This window comes from Ambystoma mexicanum, chromosome 3q, assembly GCF_040938575.1.
Source record: "Ambystoma mexicanum isolate Mex_15411 chromosome 3q, UKY_AmexF1_1, whole genome shotgun sequence".
Taxonomy (NCBI): Eukaryota; Metazoa; Chordata; class Amphibia; order Caudata; family Ambystomatidae; genus Ambystoma; species Ambystoma mexicanum.
This window is the reverse complement of record NC_090926.1, coordinates 310,275,117-310,298,546: the sequence shown is the minus strand read 5'-3', so window position 1 is coordinate 310,298,546 and position 23,430 is coordinate 310,275,117. Positions and strand designations below refer to the sequence as shown.

Below are 23,430 nucleotides of genomic sequence, written 5' to 3'. Positions count from 1 at the left end.
AGGCCCAGAAGTCCAGCAAAAAGGGGGGGGGGGGGTCTCACAGTGAGAGCACAAAAATTATAAATCTCCCGAACACCCACCAGAACCCGCCTGTAAAGGTCTAACTGCGAATCACCCCACTCCCCATTATGGAATTATCTGCAATTTCAACAACATAACAAGGGACCACGTCTCATAGACCCGTTTCACAGTGCCACTTTCCCCTTGAATCTAAAAGTAGTCAAAATAAACTTTAACATAACCTGCTTCAAACAGAGCTCCCTAACTGCGACACCCTTTGGTATCTGTGCATCTTGTGCATCACACATGTCATGGGTATAGGAGCATGTACCGTATACCATGCTGTCGTAGTCTGGCTTTCGTTGGGACAAACTGGCAACTCCTCCTCTTGACTTGAAAGGTATAGTCTGGATAAACTGTCAGTGTGGCAGACCCGCGACTGATCTCGCCCCCGATCCCTGGAGAATGCCAGGTTCTTCACTTAGACTTTGACATTTTATATTTGTGCAATATTTGGCCTGGGTGGCGCCCCAGGAGGTGGTTTTTTGGTCAGTGTTCTGTGGTCTCTCTCCACCATTGTTTTCCTTAATGTCGCCTCTACGCCCCTTCTAGGCTTGCTCTGTAGATACCCAGTATCAGCCAGTTCACCTGTGCCTCCTGCTCCTCAGCTCATCTGTCGCCTGTTCCCCCACTAGCTGTGGATCAGGCCCCCTCCATCCAGGGTAGCGAGCTGTTGGTTCCTCCACTGCTACAACATGCTTTCTTGAATACCACACATCGGTGCCAGGCCTCCTGAACCTCCACTGCCCCAACGGGTCTCTTCTCCTGTCGTCAGATTCCTCGGTCATGCCTGCCTTCTCAGGGTCGTCCGACACCATCAACTCACTTAGCTTGCAGCTCCCAAGCGTTCTGGGCGACCTCCTCGCACTCCGACTACCCGTCAAATCTCCCTCCTGTGCCAGGCCTTTGTACTGTAATGCGTTCCAGGCTAAGCAGTGTCTGTGAATCTCGCCGATGAAGGAGCGATTTGGAGGCTCAGCGAAGTCACATCTTTTTATCCTGCCTGGCTGCACCTCCAGCAGTGCACCCCCTGTCCTCCAGCACCAGTTCTGTATACGCCAGGCATCCTGCGCTCTCCGGGTACCCTCGGCACTCACTGTCAACGTGTGCTCCTGGCACGATCCACTCTCCTGGCACCCTCGCCTCACTTCCCCAGGTGCTCGCTACCAGCATCAGTGAACGCTATTGCCTGTTTTACCCACATTGCTGGAGCCTGGTCTCCTATCCGTTACTCAGTCCACCTGAGACGGTCCACCGTGCCCTGCCATGAGGTGTCATCAGATCTCTTTCTCACAGTCCATATCCGCGCCCACAGGGTCCAAGTGTCTAGGAAGCTCAGTTGACTTTCTTCGCTTCTCCACAGCGCCTTCCAGCCGCAACAGATCTTCTCTTTATGACCAAGCTTCCTCTGTTGCGGCTGCCATGTTTTGGTCCCTCGGCCCGTGACCGTCACTTCTTCCTTTCACCGCCACAGCTTTGCATGCGTGTATGCCCGTCTCAAAACAGGTCCTGTCAATCTCCTCTGCTGGGGGCACTCGGGGAGAAGCTTTTCGATCTAATCCGTGCACAGAAAAGTCTGCAGTAGCACATCTTCTCTACATCGTCGCATCCTGTAACATTCCTGTTACAGTGACAAGCATACACTTATGGCTGGTGGCAGTGGACGTGTTCTACCAACTTTTGTGCAATTTATAACCTGCAGGCTGTCTCCACAGCACCGGTTATGCACAGAAGAGTCAACATTGACCAAAAATGGTGGCTTCTTTCTTTTATCGCCATTTCTTGTGTGAATGCCCTTCCTTAGTCCGCCTTCTGCCATTCAGGGTGGGGGAGGTACTGGTTTGAGTTTCGTCTTCGTCAGGAACCAGTGTGTCTGCAAGGACAGGAAGCAAGGGAGGATTCTGAAACTGCTATCCTGTGCCTGATAGAAACCAGTTCCCACTGGGGGGGGCTGGCTGTCCTGATTGGACAGCCACCCACCCCTTTATGTAAATTGCAGGGACAGTTTGCAAAGGATGAGTGTGAATACCTAATAAAAGGCAAGGATCTTGAGGCAGAAGTCAAGTCGACCACTGGAACAGAAGAACCAAAGACGACGACCAGAGACGCCTGCAGCTCCTTACAGCAACCGCAAAGAGACCACTGCTGTCCTCACCCAGTATGCTAATAGACAGAGGGGCTCCGAAGAGGACTGCTTCCCTTCGGCTGGTGGAATCAATCAGCCATAATACGACCTGCAACACAAGCCAACTGCTGCGATCTTGCAGGGCTTTAAACCGCCAATGCCTTGGGACCTCCGACCATATTGCAGTGCATTGTCTTCACGTGAATTAATGATCCCAGAACTTTGGTGGGCTCCTGTTGGACCTCCAGAGGCAAGATCCCCCTCCTCATAGTCCCCTCACCAGAGTGCAGGAACGAAGTATCAAAGCAGATTGACTGGGCGGTAAACGGTCATCCTTGGAGCCTGTGAAAAGGCACCAAAACTACAGACAGACATTGGAGCACTAAGAATCCTTTGCTGGGAGTCCTTTCTCCCGACTGCTGCTGTGACATCCCTTCCAGAGTCCCTCCTTTTTTTCACCACGACCAAGGAACAGGAGACCGGGTCCACCGCTGCTGCACCATGAAAGAATCCAGCTGCATCTTCTCTACAACTCCTAACGTACTGCGGGACTTGTGGTAATGCTTACCTCAAGTCATTCTGTTGCTCCCTTGCTGTTGGAGTGCTGATTCCAGTGTTTGGGTATTCACCCATACCCAAACGCGTGTGCGCCCCTAGGGAGTCTTTCTCCAAAGGTTCCGGAAACCTTTTTGACCCACATAAAGCATCTTACTTGTAATTGAAGTATACTCTGAAACTTTCGCTATTCTGCTTCTGTGCCTTACCTCCAATCTGACTTTGAAGGACTCGCGCCTAGATAGGGATAAACTGCTAAAGCCTTAAGGCATTGAAAAGTAATACAAGTCTCCTGAAGTATTGCCCTGCTATTGTTGGGGTGGTGTAACCTTTTTTTCCTACATCAGAACATTTTCTAAGTTGCTATAACAAGTGATGTTACTTACTTTGAATTGTGTTCACGAATGATATGACAATGCATTACTTACCGTAAAAGCATTTCTGATGGTTGTATCTGCTTAGATTCACATGCTGTGCATAGTCCGACATCCAGTAGTCACTGCGGAGTATTGCATTTTGCTTTTCGTAGTCGAAAAGGGGACGTCGACAAGGCGTGTCTGTAACACTATCCCTATAGTGACGTGCAGTGTACCCACAATCCCTCACGCGTCGAGGTACCTCTGTTTCTGTTTCTTCTGCCCTGAGGGAGCCTATTAGACGTGAGTGAGTACAGAAAAGAGATATAGAAGAAAGTTCCTTCCATCCGAGTGGGGAGGAAGGGTGGGCGCATGTGAATCTAAGCAGATACAACCATCAGAAATGCTTTTACAGTAAGTAACGCATTGTCTTCTGATGTTTGTTAATCTGCTTAGAATCACATGCTGTGCATAGACTAGCGAGCAGTAGCCGGATTTGGAGGTGGGTTGTGAGAAGGAACAGTAGAAAAAAGATGTCTTAATACTGCTTGTCCCACCTGGGAATCAGATCTAGAGTGGGCATCTAAGCAGTAGTGTTTTGTAAAGGTGTGAACAGAAATCCAGGTTGCCACTTTGCAAATGGACTCAAGAGGGACATTTGCAGTGAAAGCTATGGAGGCCCCGGTGCCTCGAGTGGAGTGTGCTCTTGGCTTGAAGGATAGTTCTCTCTTAGCAAGAGTGTAACAGAGAGTGATGCATTGTACAATCCATCTAGAAATAGTTGATTTTGAAACTGCATCTCCTTCTCTTCCTACTGCCACCGAGACAAAGAACTGATTAGTCTTTCTCAATGGTCTAGTTCTTTCCATATAAAACATCACAGCTCTGCGAACATCCAGTGTATGCAGGCTCTTCTCACCTAAGTTTGAAGGATTTTGAAAGAACGTTGGTAGTTCTATTGACTGGTTTACATGGAATTTAGAGATACATTTTGGTGCAAACCTAGGATGTGTGCGTAGAACCACCTTATCCTTGTGAACTGTTACAAAGGGGTCTAGTACAGAGAGCGCTTGTAGTTCACTTACTCTCCTAATAGAGGTGATAGCTATTAGAAAAGCAGTCGTAAGAGTGAGGTCTTTAATTGTTGCTTGTGCATGGGTTCAAAGGGTGACCCCAAGAGCCTGGTTAGTACCACATTTCGGTCCCATCCGGGAGCGGGGTTAGCTGTGGGAGGGTGGATCCTCTTCATTCCTTCCATGAAGGCTTTAATAACTGGGACTTTCCACCATGACACTTTAAGTTGGGAAGTGGTGTATGCGGAAAGTGCAGCTAAATGGACTTAATAGAGTTAAACACCAAGCCTGAGTCTAGTAGTGAGTCAGGTACAGTACAATTTGTGGGGGAGAGCAGTCAACTGGGTTGATGCTCCTTCCCCTACACCAGATGACAAACCTTTTCCATTTGCTAGAATAACAGTGACGAGTGTTAGGCTTTCTAGACTCCCTGAGAATGTCCATGCATCTCTGTGGGAGTTGTAAATGTCCAAATTCCATGATCTCAGGAGCCAGGCTGCTACGTTCATGGTCTGAGGGCATGGATGCAGTGTCCTGCCCTTGTCCTGTGACAGCATGTTGTACGGGCAGGGAAGTTTCACTGGAGGAGATGGGGACATCTCCATCAAGTGAGCGAACCATGGCCGTCTGGCCCACATAGGGGACACCAGTATTATGGTAACTTGTTCTTGGTGCATCTTGTGCACTATCTTGATGAGAAGGGGAGTCGGGGGGGGGGGGGAAAGCGTAAACAAATTTCCCTGACCATGGTATTGATAGACCGTTCCCCTTGGATTGGTTCTGGGGGTACCTGGAGGCGTAATCTTGGCATTGGGAGTTCTCCAGAGTTGCGAACAGATCTATTTCTGGGAATCCCCATTGTGTGAAGACGTCGAAGACGATGTCTTCGTTTAACCGCCATTCGTACTCCGAGGGCAAAGGGAAGTCTCTGCTGAGTTTGTCTGCTAGCAGATTGAGTTCCCCTGGTACATGTTGTGACAGTAGGAAGATGTGTGAGAGCACACTTGCAGATGTTCTGGGACAGCTTGGACAGTCCTGGAGAGTGAGTGCTCCCTTGCTTGTTGAGGTAGTACATGGTTGTGGTGCTGTCCGTGAGGACCATCACTGTCTTCCCCTGCAGGTGTGCCCGGAAGGCTTTCAGTGCCTTGAACACAGCTAGTAGTTAAGTTTATGTGCTTTGATGCTATGCTCGGAGTCCAAACTTTGTGAGTAGTCCAATGGGACAGGTGAGCCCCCCATCCTGTGAGGGATGCGTCTGTGGTTAGAGTGGCTTCCACTGTGGGGGTGGCGAATGGTTTCCCTATTACCAGGTTTTCCTTCGACTACCACCGTAGCGAGAGAACCAAGGCCTGCGAGACCACCACTAGATCGTCCCATTGTCCGCTGGCCTGACACCACTGGCTGTTGAGCCACTCTTGCATTGGGCGCAGGCGCGCGTGAGGTACCAAATAAATACATGACGCCATCATTCCTAGTAAGCGCATTGCTTTGCGTACCGTCACCTCTCAACCAGCCACATATTGACGGATCTGAAACAGCATGTTTTGGACCATCTTGTTGGAGGGGAAGACGAGGCCGTCCTTTGTTTGAATTAGAGCCCCTAGGAATTGTTTGATCTGGCTGGGGCCTAAACGGAACTTCTTCTCGTTGATGGAGAAGCCCAGTTGAAACAAAAGGTCTAGAGTCTTTTGGGTATTCGAGAAGCATGTTTCGTAAAAATCCCCTGTTATGAGCCAATCGTCGAGGTAAGGGTATACTGGGATGGACAACCTGCGCAGGTGGGCCGCTGCCACTGCCAGTACCTTCGTGAATACTCTCGGCGCTGATGCTATGCCGAAGGGTAGCACTCTGAACTGGTAGTGTTTGCTTTGCCCTCTATCATGAACCTGAGGAATTTCCTGTGCGCTGGCAACATTAAATTATGAAAGTATGCATCTTTCATGTCCAGTGTTGTCATGTAATCTCCCTGTGAAAGCAGGGGGATTACCTCCTGTACAGTCACCATACGAAACTTGTGGTTTGACAAATTTATTCGCTGGGCGCAGATCTAGTACAGGGCGCATGGTTAAGTCCTTTTTGGGTACAAGGAAGTACACTGAATAAATACCTTCCGTTACCTGAGATAGAGGCACGACCTCTATAGCTCCTTTTTCTAGTAGTTGGTCCACTTCTTGAAGAAGGATGGCGAGGTGTTCTGGTGAGATGCGTCGTCCCCTCGGGGGTCTGTACGTAGGGGAACTGTTGAATTCTATACAGTAACCGCAGGCTATGGTTGAAAGTACCCAGCGGTCTGATGTTATACCCTCCCATGCTGGAAGAAAGGATGTTAACTGACCCCCGACCGGCGATGCATGGGAGAGGACCCGAATCTTTGAGTCATTTGGTGTTGGTGGCTTGGGAACCTCTAGGGGTGGGACCCCAACCTCTTCCCTTGCCACGACGTTGTCCTCTTGGGTTGTATTGTCCACTGGTGCCTTGGTTAGAGGACCAGTTACCTGCAGAGTATTGCTGCTGCTGCTGTTGCTGCTGGCAATGGCCTCGAAAAAAGCATTTGTTGCCATAACCACGTTTGTTGGGAGGTCTTGAAATTTGGTCTAGGGTTTTGATGGTGTCAAATTCCTTCTTTGCGGTCTCTAGTGCCTCATCCACTGCCTTACCAAAGCGGTTGGCATCTTCTATATGTTTGTTAATTAGAGATGCTTGTGTTTCAGGTTTAAAGCCTGAATTACGTAGCCATACATGGCGTTTGAGGAGGATTCCTTGGACCAGGGAACGGCCAGCCGTGTCTACAGCAACCAGAGTATTTTTAATGATGCTTTGGTTGACTAAGGTCCCTTCAGTAACCGTGGCTAGAAGCAGAGTACATAGGGGTTCTGGTACCTCCTCTATGTCCTTACGTAGTTTGCTCCATTGTGCATCTGCGTAACTTGCCAGCAAAGAGTTGTTGATGGCAATTCTTGCGGAAAAGGCAGCCGAGGCTGTAATCCTCTTTCCTAGGGCACACAATTTTTTACCCTCTTTATCTGGTGGTGCCTCGCGAGTTGACAGCGGGACCCCTGCTCTTTTCCTTGTATTTGTCACCACTAAGGAGTATGGTACCGAGTGGCCCCTGATGTATAACGGGTCTGATGGGGAAGGACTAAATAATTTTTCAATCCTCGGGTTGACCCCTCTGATCAATGCGGGTGTAGATAGTGAAGGAATAATTTGTCTCTTTACTGAGGCAAGAAGGGGAATGGTTTGGCTGACAGGGGGTTTCTCCCTGATGATCTTTTCTACAAAGTCTATGTCAAGAGAAATTTCCCCAGTCTCGATTTCGAAATGTGCTGCTGTCTTGCGTAGTATTGCATTAAAGGTAGGTTGATCGTCTATAGGTGACGTATTCCTAATAGGTGAGTCCTTGGGGGGGGGGAGGGGACCAGGTTTAGGGCGTCAGGGTCTAGAAACGCTGATGGGGACTGCAAGGATTGTGAAGCGCCCTCTTCTGGGTCCCCACCACCCATATCTGGGTTATCTTCAAAACCTTTCTCCTCTAGGTTTTGTTCCCCTTCAATGCCTAAGAATTTGTCATCCTCCTGAAAGTGGGGGTCCCCTCCAGTGAGGTCATATAAATCTACATCCTCTTGGGGGGTGGGGATCAAACAGCCTAGGGTACTTGGCCCTGGGATCCTTCCGAGGTCCCTCTCTTGATCTCTTGGGTGTTGGAAGGTTCTGAGTCTCCATAAACCTCTCCATGTTGTCCATACAAAACTGGAGTCTCTCTAGGGTTTCATGAGGTACCCCACAGCGGTCAAGGGGGGAAAAGGGAGGGCCTTCAGTTTGAAAACGCTTCGACCTATCCGATAACGTCGAAGAAAGGTTCCCCTTGCCTTCTGAAAAGCCTTCTGGTAGGCCAGGAGTCCTCTCGACGGAGTGGGCAATTCCTGCCTTCCTTCTGACCTTTTCGGCGTATCCTGGGCCTTGTGAGCGGTGACCGACGTTTCTTTCGCCGTCCGTCTCTGGCTATCGGTGGAAATAATCCACGCCAGGCTCTCGACAACTAAACTGTCTGTCGAGGGTACCTCCGGCATCGACGTTACAGGCGTCGCTTGCTCTATGCCGACGGGCGCTCTCTGACAGTGCACGTCGTCTGGCTGTTTAGTGATAGCGCCCTTATCTGGGGGTAGCCCAGTCGCTTATCGCGTTTGCAGTTGCGAGGGGGGCTTAGGACTCTTACGGTCTGAGGAGGCCGCCGGTAGGACCTGCGTCTCCGTTGGCTCTAAAGCTCTCTTCGTCTTCGACGAGGAAGAGCCGTGGGTCGTGTGTTTATGGGAGTGTTTTTTATGTGCGCCAGTGTCGCCGGGGTGTTCATCCCCATAAGCAGGGCGTGAGCTGAGCTTGTCGGGGCTGGGGGCAGACGAGGAGCGTGAACGCTCCTTAGGGAGGTCTACGACTTCCGAAACGGACTTCGGGTTATCACATTCCTCGTCACTTTTGGCGGCGGCGGCAGGTGATGAATCAGACATAGACATGGCGTAGGCTGCCCACCTTTTGACCCTGCGGTCTTTTAAAGTCTTCGGCTTAAGAAGCTGACAGGCCGCACATCCGTCCTCTTTGTGTTTGAGGGGCAAGCAACAGTTACATCGTTTATGCTTGTCTTTCCAGGTAAACTTGCCCTTGCAACGCAGGCAAAACCTAAAGGGTGTACTCTCCATAGCTGAGGAACCGATTGCATGTGACAACAACCCCAAAGGAAAAGGAGGGGAAAGGGAAAGGCATTCTCAAAGAGAAACAATAAATGTCCCACGACCCCACTCTCCCTACTGTATTTGGCCGGCGAGGCCAGGCCACGTGTTCGGCAAACGCCGAACAACCTCCTCCGTCTAAGGCACCGCCGTCGGAGATCTTGATTGGCGGTGAACAGCTTTGCAGCTACGATGCCGAAGGATGGGTGTAAAGTAATAATATGGTTATAAGTTAATAACGACCAAAGGTCGAATAATGGTTTTGCAATGTCTCTCGAGGAGCTCCACGTAAAGGCGACGAGTATCTGGGCGGAAAAAAACAATCTGAGGGACCTCGACGCGTGAGGGATTGAGGGTACACTGCACGTCACTATAGGGATAGTGTTACAGACACGCCTTGTCGACGTCCCATTTTCGACTACGAAAAACAAAATGCAATACTCCGCAGTGACCACTGGATGTCGGACTATGCACAGCATGCGATTCTAAGCAGATTAACAAACATCACAAAATTCTTTACTTATGGTTTGCTCACCTGAAGTATTGCATTTGTTTTCTATTGTGTTGATTAGTTAAAATAGCACTTGTTGGAATATAACTGTACCTTGAATATTTAAAATAAATATCTATTTTAGTATAACTACAACGGTGTAAGAGTTTATTTGGGCCTATGTATTTACTGAGTGTATTGTACTTACCTACAAACTCACATCTCACTCCTAAAATAAGCCTGCAGCTGCTCTGCCATGCTATGAAAACCTTGAGCAGTACAGACTTATACTAGACGTTGGGACCTGTATAACAAGGGATAATTTTATAAAGTATTACACAGGTAGACTTTAGGAAACCTCCCCTAACAATCCTCAGTTAAGTTAATCTTCATGTAACCAGTATTATCCCCCTTCTATTAATAAATCCAGTGTAGCCTCAACACATGTTTTGCTATTGGTATAGCTCATCAGGAGGAAACTAATGTATTTTTTTTATAACTAAATTCCCAGATACAATTGATAATTGTGTTCTTAATGTAGACTCTTATAACTATTGTCAAAAAAAAAATCATCCAAGGTATTTGATGGTTTTAAAAAAGTAATAGCGGGTTACTATACTTTTATAGCACCCTTAGAGACACACACCATGTTTCAAAATGTCAGCCCATTAATTCCCCAGTAAAATATGTGGCAGTGGGAGGGCCCTCAGGATGAGACTGATGGACCAGGTTTGCCTTTGCACTTGAACTTTTCAATGGGGTGGAGGACACTGCTGCATTCATTTCATCCTTCTTTCAAATGCAAAGAGACCCCATACCATTGGAGCGTAAATGAAAATGCCAGAGACAGTGCAGTCCCTTATTTGGAATTATATAAAACATTTCTCCAGATTTTGAGGCATGCAGAGGAGCTGGAAATGTTGTACTGCCATGATAACACTAGCACAAGGACCCAGAACCCAGGGAAGGACTACTCCCCTAGCCTCATCTACAAAGTGAACACATGTGGTCATTGTCGGACTTGCAGAAACTAATCATGGTTTTACTATTATCAGATTTTGCTTCAAAATAGAGCTGATAATCGAGAGACTCAAACTTAGGGGAAGCCTCCTAGACGCATCGAGTTAATTTCTTGTATATAATGTGTGCAACTATCTTACATTCCATATGCATAACGTTGATATAAAGTTAAGACCCTTGCATACAGATAACCAGACAGTATAAATTATGTCTCACATCAATCATTCCCCTTTCCTGGCCGTTTTTGGGAAAGATTATCTTTTTTGCTGAATTCCTCCTATAGACTTCTATGGGACATCCTTTCCTTTTGCGTTATTTTGACTCCTGACCTTTTATGGAGGGAAATAAAGCCTTCTGCTTTACTTCCCTTGCGCTCATTTTTCTGGATAGAATGATCAGTCCATACGACCATCAGTGCCGAGACACTGTCTCTTTATGGATTTCTTGTTATTTTACCACTGCGCACATCACCCTGAAGCGAACTGCAGCTAGCATACTTTATATCTTTCTTTTGTACATTTTGGCTTACAAATGCAATGCGTCCAGGATGGTGGCATTGCATATTTTCCTACCATGTTTTGAACTTTTTACTCTTGCACTTTTACAATTACCGCAATTGGCTACTAAGAGTGGCTAGCAATCTAAGATGGCCGTGTCACAAGATTTGTGCCAGTCCTTTGGCCATATTGTTTTTTGGCCTTCCTGTCCTATCGGGGTTGGAATTGCCTTACATTGAATTTCCTTTCCCATGGAAAGCTGAGGCTTTCTATCTTCTCCTAAGGGTGAATGTACATATCATTTTTATAGTAAGTGTGTGACAATATTTGCCTAGAGCTTTCTATCACTGTATATGTTTGTACTTACCAGTCTACGCAGGATTATTGGTGTTCTGTGTGGACTCATTATAGCCTAAGACCACTCTCACACCCCCTCCGAAGTCAAAGCGTTACCGCTCTTCTACCTAATTTGCTTGGGTTTGGCTACACTTTAGTGTCTTTCCTGTTTACCATAATAGGTTGGCCGAGGGGTTGATTTTGGAAATCCATCTCAACACTGAAGAACACTTTTGAGTCTGAAATAATTCTAAACACAGCAGAGCTTGCCTCACATCTAGACTGCCACCCCACCACCAGAACAAGACTTCCAGAGATCAAAAGAAAGGCATGCATGCAAAATCCCATCCCATCCCTAATTAAGACATAATACTAAATACGTCTTGCTAGCCCTGCTAGATGACATACAATTCTGGGTGGATGGAGGAGGCACTGGTGTACTTATCTTATTAGATTAGCAGCCTTTGATGCGGTGGATCCCAACATCTTCTTGAACCCGATCAATATACTTGGATAACAGGGAAAAGCAGGGAATTGATTCAATTGCTTCTAAGAAACCCAAAACAAATAGTACGGCTTCCCTGCTTTTCTTGAGATATGATAGACGTCCACTGCAAGGTCCCTCAGGGATTCTCCCTTAGCCCTCTACTTTTCAACCTTTATATGGCTCCTTTGGCAGAGCTAGTGCATAGCCTTAGTACGATTTGTTACATGTATGACGATGATGCCCAGCAACTGTTACACTTGGGTAATTCAAACACAACCCCGATTGACCAATTCAAGAGCTGCATCGAGCAAATGTAAACATGGAGGAAGACGAACTTCCTTCAACTACATGAACAAAATACAGAATTACTCATTTGTAATCCAAATAAGATAAAATTATCCACTCAAGAATCATTGGGAAAGTGGGAGTTGTAATGTTTTATTTATACAGCACTTATACACAGGTGGAGTGCTTCAAAACGCTTAAAGCAAGTAAGGAAACAAGGGAATACAGTAATCATTCTTAGGCCTTGAAGTTTCCGAATGATGTACCAGAAAAACTAGCATACTAGGCCTGACAGCATTTCTCCTAGTGAAAGTGCATGAAGTGTTACAGTTGCGACCAAGCTAGGGAGATGGGACAAAAAGGGGGATGCAGAGGTGGGGGGGGGGGGGGGGACAGGACAGGCGAACTTGCTAGTCCTAGTACATTCAGGACATGCATGCGTACAGATGGAGGTTTGAGAATGGGGGGTTGGGGAACAAGCGCGTCCAGTCCAGCAGGGCCTTGGGTTAAGTGCAGAGAGGTTGCCTTGCTCATGGAGTGAAAGCTAAAAGTGCAGTATTGCTGAACATAATGGAGCAATCAGGAGGCAAGTGCAAAAGACTGGCGGGGGAGCCTGGGACCTGTAAGGCTATGGAGGTGAATCCGGTAACCAGACAAAAAAAACTGAACAGAGTTAGAGAGGAGAAGGAGGGTGGAGGGAAAAAGAATGGAGGTTAGCAGGGGAGAGGGAGAGACAAGGAGGAAGAGAAGAGCAAGGTCTTGAGGAGTTTCTGGAACTTAAGGTGCTCCGGCTCAAGACGGAGAGAGGCAGGGAGGCTGTTCCAGAGGGAGGCACCTGCAGAGGATAAAAATCTACCCCCAAATCTCCGTTTGTGGAAGCAGTTTACCCGCAGAGAGTTGGAGGAGGACGAGTGGAGGGCTCTAGAGGGAGAGTATTTAGGAAGGGAGCGTTGTAGATAGTGCGGGCCCCTGGCCCCAGAAAGCCTTGTGGATTATGCAGAGGGTCTTGAACTTGATCCTTGCAACCACTGGGAGACAGTGGAGGGATTTCAGCGCCGGAGAGATGCGGTCCTGGGCTTGAGGCCAAGGATAAGTCTCGCATTTCTGTTCTGGATGAGCTGTAAAGGACGGCGAGTAGAAATAGGAAGACTGAGAAAGAGGCTATTGCAATAGTCCAGCATAGAGAGAACCAGGGCTCTAGAGGTGGTGAGACTCTTGGGGGAAAGTGAGAAAAGGTAGAATGCCTCTGAGGAGGTGCAGTTGTTAGTGGAACTTTTTGGAGATGTCTGAGATGTGGGAAGAGAAGGAGGGAGTGGAAGATGTCCCCCAGATTTTTTGCCTCATTGTTGAGGGTGCAGGGCCAAGGGAGGCTGGTCAGAGTTAGAGTGGGAAATCGAGAGCAGGGGTCCCAATGAGGACGATCTCTGACTTACTGGCATTCAGTTCTGAGCGTCTGCTCTGGGATCCTGTCACAAAAACCTTCTTATTCATTAAGTAATCTTGGAGTCTGGTTAGACCCTGAATTGTCCTTAGCGGGACACATTAGCAAAAACCTAATTAGCAGCTGCTTCTTTCAACTAAAAACTCTGAAGGGCTTCCTGAGGGATTTATCACTTTCCAAGAAAGTGCAGCATATGAATGCTTTAATTTCCTGTTGTCTTGATTACTGTAATGCGGTCTATCAGGGGCTCCCAAAGAAATGTCTACATAAATTACAACATACTGTGACGAACTGAGGGAATTCGTCCTTTCTCCCCAAGGGGGAGCCCCCCTTTGAGGCAAATGAGTTGAGCCTGCTTCATAAGACCATCCTGAGGGGTCTAGGCATGTGGGACCTCACTGGGAGAGACTCCTCCATAGGGAACAAGTATTCCTGTTTTGATGAGGAACTCCCCAAGTCATTTCGCATTGTGACATATATGGGAATGCCAGACAAAAAGAACACTATAGAAGCCAGGGACTTGGCAGAAGCCAAAACTAAAATATGCATTTGCGAACATGAAAGAGGAGGGACTCCATAAAACTGTGACAAGTAGACCGAAAAGTGATGAGCATCACACACCCAGGAGAGTCGAAGTCCAGAGAGAGAGAGCGGAGAGCATAAGCAGGGGAAGCCCCCTGACGACGGGATACCTGTGAGAGGTAGAGCTGCAGTGCCCGCGACTTTCAGAAGTGACCTGAATGAGAGAGCAAAATGCTGGAGGCCAAGCGTCTACACGCGGTGAGAAGCTGAGGAGACAGGAATCCAAATCCCAGCAGGGCATCCACTTACCAGCAGCCAAACCATATCCAGGGAAAGAAAGGATCGAGAGCGGGATACCGGCAGAGTCGAGAAGAACGAGAAGTGGACCAACAAAGAGAACGCGAGCCAGTACAAGGCCTAGTGGCGTTCCCATGCAAAATCAAAGGCAACGCGGAGAACGGAAGAACCGGGAGGCTGTCAGTGAATTGTTATGAAGCAGGAGAAACACGTCCCAGTAGGAATGAGACATTGAGCTTAAAAGTCAATAAAGTGGAACTGTTTTAATGTGGAAAGAGATATCCATCACCTGGGTGTAAATACACTGGGAAGAGGGGCAAATAGCCCATACGTCAAAAAGTAAATAGTGGAGAATATCAGAGAGCGAATTCTGTAAATAGGAAGAAAAGCCAAGTGAATCACTTAAGGGAAGAGATACCCAAGAGTAAACCATCCGAGGAGAGGGGGAACCCTAAGAGCCAAGAAGGCATTTCACAGGTAAGAAGGTATATGGTACCGTACTCAAAAGGGTGTAGTAACCTGAATCAGAGAAAAATAAGGATTCCAAAAAGGGTGCATTGGAGAGCTATCCCAAAAGGGAGACGAAAGACCCAAAGACAATGTGAAAGAGGGGCAAGAACTGATACAGGAAATGACAAGAGACTATTTAAGAATAGCCTACTAAAATGGAATCAATAAGAGCCTTTTCCATAATACAATCAGGAGAAGGAAGACCTTCACCTGATCTAATTTAAGTTAGCTAGAATGGTATTAGGGTCAGTTAGAACTAGTTATTTGACAACGGACTGATTCATTTGAGACTTTGACGACTGACAAGTACCTTAGTTCTTTACATAGGCAGGGAGCACCCACATAGCAATATACTTATTTAATAAACCACCAATAGAAATCTCTGTTCCCGCGTCCTCCTTCTGACCCGCCACAGTACCCAAAATGTGCCTATAAGGTTGATTTTCCACATTAAGAAACATGATCATATTTCCTCTTTTCTTCTTGCATTGGCTTCCTGTGGCTAAAAGAGTGGAATTTAAAGCCTTGTGCCTGACGCATAAAGCTCATTACAAAATGGGTTCACCTTTAACAAGGACCGATTTCACATGCATGTTTCTGGACGACATCTTCGCTCCACCTCCGCTAAACTCTTGACCATTCCCGAATTCAAGAGACTTAGATGGAGCAGCCACATTTTTGCTGTCCAGGCTTCGACTCTCTGGAACTTTTTAGCCTTTACAATTCGGGCGGACTCTGACCACTACATGTTCAGGAGACACTTGAAGACCTGGCTGTTGCCCAGAGTTTGACATTTTACTGGCAGCCCACAACTGAGATCTGTTTCCAGTGCCTAGGCGCCTCATCTGAGGTGATTTGTTGCACTTTACAAGATTTCTACTTAGCACCAAAGCTCATGGCACGAACCTCAATACAGGAACCACCACTCAAAGAACTTTGCCAAGACCACAACAGCTAACTAAAGCCCCAAACACCCTTTCACGCTCACCTGTCTATCTTGGGGAGAGTTGTGATCCATACCAATAATGGAATCAGGAAGGCAGCTGTCTTACCACTACCGGTCTCAGCCACGCCAATGATGTCCCTGTTCTGCAGGCCAATGGGAATGGCCTGTCGCTGAATGGGTGTTGGCTCCTAAGAGAGAAACAGCAGCAGAATGTTGAACATGGTCTACTTTGTGCTTACAAGCCATTGGCACAAGTACACAAACATAAACCTGGATCGATCCCACTCTATGCACAGTCGCTCATACAGGGCTTAAAAATTGCTGATCACAAACCAAACAGTTCTCCCTCTTTCCACAGTTGGTCTACACGTCTTGAGAAATCATGCATGTGACCCACCTTGTAGCCACACTGGTCTATGACTTCCAGGATGTGGGGCGGCAGAATGGAATCCTTCCAGGATCGGATGGGGTTGGGGATTTTACCCCCCTTGGTGGTGATGCTGTAATCCTCACGGAAGATTCTCCAGTCCCTGTCCGTCATCTCATCCAGCTTCTTCTGCGACCAATGACGGTCATCCCAGCGCTGCTTTGCTTCCTTCTTGCGCACTTTCTTGAGGCGTACTCTGGCGTCAGAGAAAAGGAGGATGAAAGTGGTTAAAAGAAGGTCTGGGAGGATGGTGAATGTGCTGGTATTCAGAAGGAGATGAAATAAAATAGAGGGTAAGCTAGTACAAAATGGTGACCTGGTGTATATCGGAGATTAATTATCTCTACATCTAATTAGACAGTAATCCATTTCTCTCTACATATAATTCTGCATTGGTCTCTGTTACACAAAACTTGTGCTTCCGACAGAAGACACCGTTTGACAAATCCTCCCCATGTAGGGTCACAGTAGGAAGCAATCCATGTTCCATTTGCAACCTTGCACTCTCCAAGGTAAGATTGAAAACATGGGATGGTAGGTTACAGAAGCAAAGCATGATAAATTATAAAGAACAAAATAATTATGGCTAGCAGCTACACCTCTAACAAAGGGAAACTTAAAACAGTTGAACAGTTATTTCTTTAAAATACCTAACAAAAAAGACTTGCAAGCTATGCAACACAAAAAAGGTGTTAAACATGTATAAACTAGGCAAAGAGAAAAATCAAATGTACGGCTTCATCCCAAATGAAGGAACAACAACCAGTGTGAATAGGTGCTATAGAGTAAATGTTGCATTTATAAAGTTACATCTTCATGGTGGTTCAAGAAAAATTCCTGCACTTCACTATCATGCCTGATCACAACTGCTGTTGCAGTAGTGCATAAGTTAGTAAAACAATATATGAATGCAGAAACAGAGGACTAGGAGCCTTTGGGGTGCCACATAGCACTTCGAAACACTTGTGTACGAGCTCTATATAGATAAATGATCATGTCATAAATGAAGGCATAGGAAATCATTCCAATGTTACAGCCCTCTACTGTAGTGAAATGCAGACCATGCCAATATTGAATACTGAACGTGCAAATAAGTCCTAAAAGCGCAAAGAAAAGCACACAAAATGTGTAGTGGTGCTTTGCTGGTACTATGAGAAATGTAGCTAAAAGAATAATCAATCTCGTTCACTGTGATTTTTTTTCTTTTTGTGCTTGTTAGGTAGATTTTCATTTGTATGCACAATCTCCTCCACGTGCGAGTCCCCCAGCACTTTTTGCTGCACTACCAGACTTTTGGTCTGTTCCCCTGAGTGAGTGGGAAACTTTTTCCAAACTCTCACTCATTATTTTACCCTATCTTTGGGATACCATTGTACTTCTTTTAATACATTTTTCTTGGAGTTCTACTTTCCTCCAAGTGTTATGGCATCTGTCTTGACCTTTGCAGCACACATCACTCTCTGTGCAGTGTTGCTGGAAGCCCTTTGGGCTTCCCTCTTTATTTATGTTATAGGGGTATATGTGTATCCCTCCTATCTTTTTCTATTGTCAGATCAGCACATCCACCTTATGTGGCGTGCTGAGAGGTTACAATGTATCCCCTTTCTCACTGCACCTGTAACATTTTGGTTACAGTGACAAGGTAATCTAAATGACGGGTGGCAGTGGTTTTATCCTACCTACTTTTGTGCAATGTTTACTCCCATGCTGTTCTCACAGCTATGGTAGTGCACAGAAGGGTCATCATTGACGCAAAATGGTTACTGTGTTCTTTTCTTCACAATTTCAAGATGGCTCGGCCTTTTCTTGGTCCTCATTCTGCCATGCTTTGTGGATTGAGTTACTGGTTTGACTTTTGTTGTCGTTAGGATCCCTTTGTGAAGCCCGCCATGATTCCCGTGTATCTGCGAGGACAGGAAATAGTTCCAGCTGGGAGGCTGGCTGTCCAGAAGGGACAGCCACCACCCACCATTTGAATGATGCATGGGTGCTGATTGGCTGGGTTCCTGCATAAGGGGCATGGATCCTGAGGCTGAAGACAAGTTGACCCCTGAACAGTAGAATCGACGAGGAGGAAGAGGAGATATGTCCACAGCCACTTCCAGATTACCAGATATGCCTTCGGAGTAAGCGTAGCTGTCTGACCCCTTCTTCCAACCATCAGGAAAGACCCAGAAAAGGACAGCTCTCTCCCTTAGACTGGGGAGGACCAATCAGTCTGAAGACTACCTGCATTTTGAGGCATCCCACGACGAGCTGCGACCTTCACAGGCTGCAAACCACCAATTCCCTGGGGCCTGTTGCCACTGTGCAGTGTATCACCTTCCGAAAGATCGAATCCTCCGTGTAGACTCCATCCGGACCTCCAGAGGCAAGATGCCACTCCTTAATGTGCCTTCACCAGAGTGCTGGACTGAGAAAGCAAGACGAATCGGGAGGTGATCGGTCTTCACTCTTGTCTTGAAAAGGGCACCAAAACCACAGAACATCAAAGAATCCTTTGTCTGAAGCATCCTCACTCAACTGCTGCTGCGAGATCCATTCCAGTGTGCCTCCTTTCGTCTGCCTGACCAAGAATGCAGTGACTGGGTCTGCTGAAGCTGCAACGTGGGGGCATCGTACTGCATTCGCATCTTCACTTCTAAGAAACTGTGAGACTCTTGGTAGAACTTACCTAGAGTTGCTTTGCTGCTCCTGTGTTGTTGGAGGGCTGATTAGTGTGTTTTGGGAGTTTGCCCATACACGTTCACCCAGGCCTAACACCTGTGTGCCTACATGGACCCTTTTCGCCCAACAAAGAGTTGTTTTACTTGCTACAGAAGACTTGGAAGTTTCGACATCTTGTGCCTTGTCCGCTTTGCCCTCCAATCTGACTCTGGGGCACTCATAGCTAGATAGGGATGGACTTCTAAAGCCTAAGGCGTCTGTGAAATTATTGCAAAGTATTTACTTACTTTAGGTTGGTTTTATTTCATCTATTATTACCTGAAAGAGATCTTATAAAAGTGTTTTACTTAACTTTGAATTCCATACTGCCATTCCAAAAGTGTTACCAAAGTGATTTACTTACTGTAAAAATTGCATTAGTTATTCTAAAGTTACTTATGGCTTGTTATAGTACTTACCTTTCTGAAGAATCACTTCTACCTTAGTGTACACATAAAGTAAACCATTATTTGTATACAACTTGTGTGCTTGTATTTCTTTGGCCTACGCGTATACTCAAAGTTCGTTGTAGTGCCGTGCCTACAGCCCTTTTTTTTTTACTTACTTCTGGGGGTGTTTTTCCAGAATCTGTGTTTATCACTATTTTCCCGTTTGTCCCTTTCAAAAAATAGGAATCAACGTGGAAAAATAATCAGAGGGAGGAGAATATGTAATAACTATGCTGGCAAAGTATAAAAGGTGCCCCCCTTTTGAATCCAACAATTTAAATATGTTTGTCGAGTGGAGAATGGCATCAAGGATAAGGAGAATGGATAAGTAAAGGAGAACGGACAGGGCCACAAGTAAATCCTTGGAGTTAGGACACTAGATCACATGAGACCCTAGACTTGGCTGAGAAACATGAACCGTAGGATAGGCAGGAACAGAGATTAAGGAATTCCCCTACTTGAGAAACATCTTCCCAAGGGGCAGAGCAAGGACATCCTCTGGATTAGGGGCAGAGACAGCACTGTAAACTTATGATAATACATGTGGGTGGAGTCAAAGAGGCATGGACTAGGGTTGGGCAAAATGGAAGCATTGTGTGTCATCTTTGAGCAGCACAGTGTGAGGCTGCGGCCAGGAAACAGTGTCGTTCCCGGCACCCTCCTCCACACACAGAGCTATGAAACAGAGTGCGCCACCCCTGCACTAGTACTGCTAGTATTTTGCTGGGTACTGTGTAGTCCAGAGCATGCTCTGCTGGTAGGAGAATGTAAACTCCAGGAGACTGCAAAGTACAGCCACCCGTCATGCTAAGCGAGCGCTCTAACGTGTGAGCTAATGCTCCTTTTATACAATGAGCCTTAATACACAGCTTCAGAGCTAAAGCACAGTCTTCAACTCACACTTGCTTGGTAGAACAGGTACTTGTAGCGCATAAAGTAACTTCTCTTCATCTGCTGCAGGGGAAATCACAATCTCACCTTTTTGTCCAAAACAAAATACCTTCAATGGAGCTACAAGTAAAGCTGCTGATGGCCATGAACTGGCAACTAGGTATTAATAGAGGAGTGACTCCACTCCTACACCCTTTCATGCTGGACCTGCACTTGTGATCAAGAGGCTGCACAAATTGAGAAGGTACTTGCTTCTCACTTTATTTCTCTCTGTATTTTTTGCTGTTTTAAGGCGCTTGGAGCCCAAGGCCCAGCGTTTGAGTGCCGTTTGTCATTTTTACCAATTTGGCATATTTGCCAATAGAGCATCAGAATACAAAACAAGTTAGAATTAGTTCTGGAAACGGCATCCACTTTCCATCATTTGGCGCATAAAGCGGAAGTGTCCAGCTGAGTGCAAGCAGCTGGCTGCTGTGTAGTCCGTACGGACTCTGCTGGTAGGAGACTGTAAATGCCAGGAGACTGCAAAGTGCAGCAGCCTCTCATGTCAGTGAAGAGACACAGATGAGTAATAAGAAACACAGGTAAAATATGATTTCTGCCATTAGAGCTCCTGAAGACAAGACTCACTCTTCTGCAAACTCTGACCTGCTTCAATGAAAATTAAATAAAAGAGCATACTAAAGTATGCAACACACTTTGAACCAATTATATGAAGCATCTCATTGATACTGAACGTCTGTTACTTGGCTGGAGTGGCTCAGCAGCAATGCGTCTGTCTTTGAAGCAAGACAAGGCAGAGCAACAGGTTTTGAATCCTGCACAATGAAGATAAATACATTAATTAAAATACCAGTGTTTATCGGAGCCTCCCCACCCCCCAAGGAAGGAAACAACAATCCTGGGGGTCATTTACCAGATTTTTTCAGTATTCCCTGAAAACCTAGCTATAACACAGCACATATTTCTGGGGTTGTTGTGAAGAAGCAAGAGCAAGGACTAAATGACATCAGCATGAAGGTCATTTTAACTTTCTGTGGTGACCTGCTTTTCGTACTCACAACCTGGTTGGAAACCACATGAAATAGATTAACGCCATGGACGAGGTGGACGAAGTTCCAAGTGAAAATGTGGCACAGAACTTCTCGGCGTAAAGATGCGTCTTTTCTGGTGGAATCATCCAAGGAGTAAGTCTTAAAATGGTTTTAATTTATTTAAGATTATAAAGCACTTACGCCAAAGTATTGTACATCAAAAACAAAGGCATCACTAGCCCTCGAAAGCAGCAGCTTTCCCGGGCAAGTGCATGTCCTCATAAGGGATTTCCTGATCTGGCAATGCAGGAAAAAGGCAAAAAAAACAATATTGCCAAAGAAGAAAGTGGAAATCTTGTGGTACAGCCATTTTAGGGCACTAGCCACATTTAGTAGCCATACGCGGCTAACAACAAAAATAATGCAAACACGTAAAAAAATGTATCTGCTGCCATCAGCTTGACTGTGGGCACATAGAAAAGTAACCAAAATTCCCATGTGTAAAACGCTAGGATGGTATGTTATGTTAAGAGAATTTCTAAAGCACAACATTCACCCAGAGGTATCTTGGCGCTAAGGTAGACAGTAAGGTGCAGCAGCAAATACTAGAACAAATAGGTCTTCAAGTTCCGGCGGAAGATTAGATGGTTTTCGCTGGCGCGAAGATCGAGGGGAAGAATGTCCCAGGATAGGGCCACCATTACAGAGAAGGCGCGATCGCCAATCTGGGAAAGCCTAACTCGTGGAAGCACAATCAGTAAAGCAGACTGTGAACGTAAAGCTCGGGCTGGCACATAGCGGGAGTATTCAGCGCCTTGGTTGTAAAAAGCGCAGTGTACTAGGCACAGGGATTTAAAAAGGATACGCTTCTCAATCGGGAGCCAGTGGAGTTGCTTGAGTAGCAGAGTCATGTGGGCACGGGGAGGAGGACGAATCGCCGCCCGAGCGGTTGAAGGCGCTTAGTGAGATAGCTTGGCTAGCCCAGGTATAGAGAGTTACAATAGTCTGTGGTGCTCAAAACCAAGGCAGCCACCACAGGAGCCCGATGCTTAGCTGGAATGAAGGGGAGCACCTTTCGTAAAATCCGTAATTTAAAGTGGCCAGATTTACAGACAGACACCACCTGGGGTGCCATGGAAAGAGGATGAACAGAACACTCAGATTTTTTACTGAGGTCGCAGGTGTAGGGCACATGACTAGTGAGGTAGGCCTGAACTCAGAGGTCCAAAAAGAGAGGGGGCTAGAGGTGCCCACCACCAGAACCTCTGTTTTAGAGCCATTGAGCTTCAGCCAATTAGTCGCCATCCAGGCGCCAAGATCTTCCAGGCAGCTTTGTAGCCGGGCCGCAGTGTCGGCCCTGGTGAGGTCAAGCCGTACCAGGATCTGCGTATCATCGGCATAGGAGTAGTATCTAAACCCATGAGCCAATAATAGAAGCAGGAGAGGGCGAATGTACAGGTTGAAAAGGATAAGGGAGAGTGCAGATCCCTGAGGGATGCCACAGAAAAGCAACCCGGGAGGGGTGGGGAGGGAGCAAAAAGGAGGCAATGACACTGACTGGGTCCGATCAGTCAGAAAAGCTTGAAACCAGTCGAGGACCTGACCCGAGATGCCTGCGCCAGACAGCCGGGCCTGAAGAGTGGGGTGGTCTACAGTGTCAAATGCAGCGGATAAATCCAATAATAATACTGCTCCCACCCCACCATGGTCGACTAACCGGGCAACATCGTCCATGACAGAGTTAAGTACAGACTCTGTACCCCTGCCAGGGCGAAAGCCAGACTGAAAGGTGTCAAAGAATCCGGAAGATTCCAGGAACGAGGAGAGAAGAGGGGAGACCAAGGACTCGAGCAGCTTCATATTAAACGGAAGCAAAGAGATAGGTCTAAAGTTCGCCATAACCTTGGGATCAAGCATAGGTTTCTTCAGCAGAGGAAGCACCAGCACATGTTTAAGTTGGCTGGGGATTGCACCTGTTTGGAATGAGTTATTTATGGCAGCCGAGATATAAGGAAGTAGCTCGGGCGCAGTATCTTTAATCAGAGCAAGAGGATGGCATCTGCTGGAGAGGCAGATTTAAGGCCATGATTTGCTTTAAGTATCTCCGAATTAGAGAACACAGGAAAGGACGACCATGATGCTGTAGGGGCCAACAGCCGAGGAGGGCTCTGACAGGCAGTAGTTGCAAAAGTATCCCCA

At 46.8% G+C, this 23,430-nt stretch overlaps 1 protein-coding gene across 1 annotated transcript in view; it reads right to left on the bottom strand.

The window, feature by feature from the left end:
• Positions 1-23,430, bottom strand: part of DDX23 (DEAD-box helicase 23) — a 607,483-nt gene that overhangs the window by 118,793 nt on the left and 465,260 nt on the right. The window contains exons 10-11 of the mRNA XM_069653852.1: positions 16,122-16,347; positions 15,767-15,912 (exon numbers count right to left, since the gene is read on the bottom strand). Of these exons, the coding sequence (XP_069509953.1) occupies positions 15,767-15,912; positions 16,122-16,347 (372 nt within the window). The remainder of the gene's footprint in view (positions 1-15,766; positions 15,913-16,121; positions 16,348-23,430) is intronic.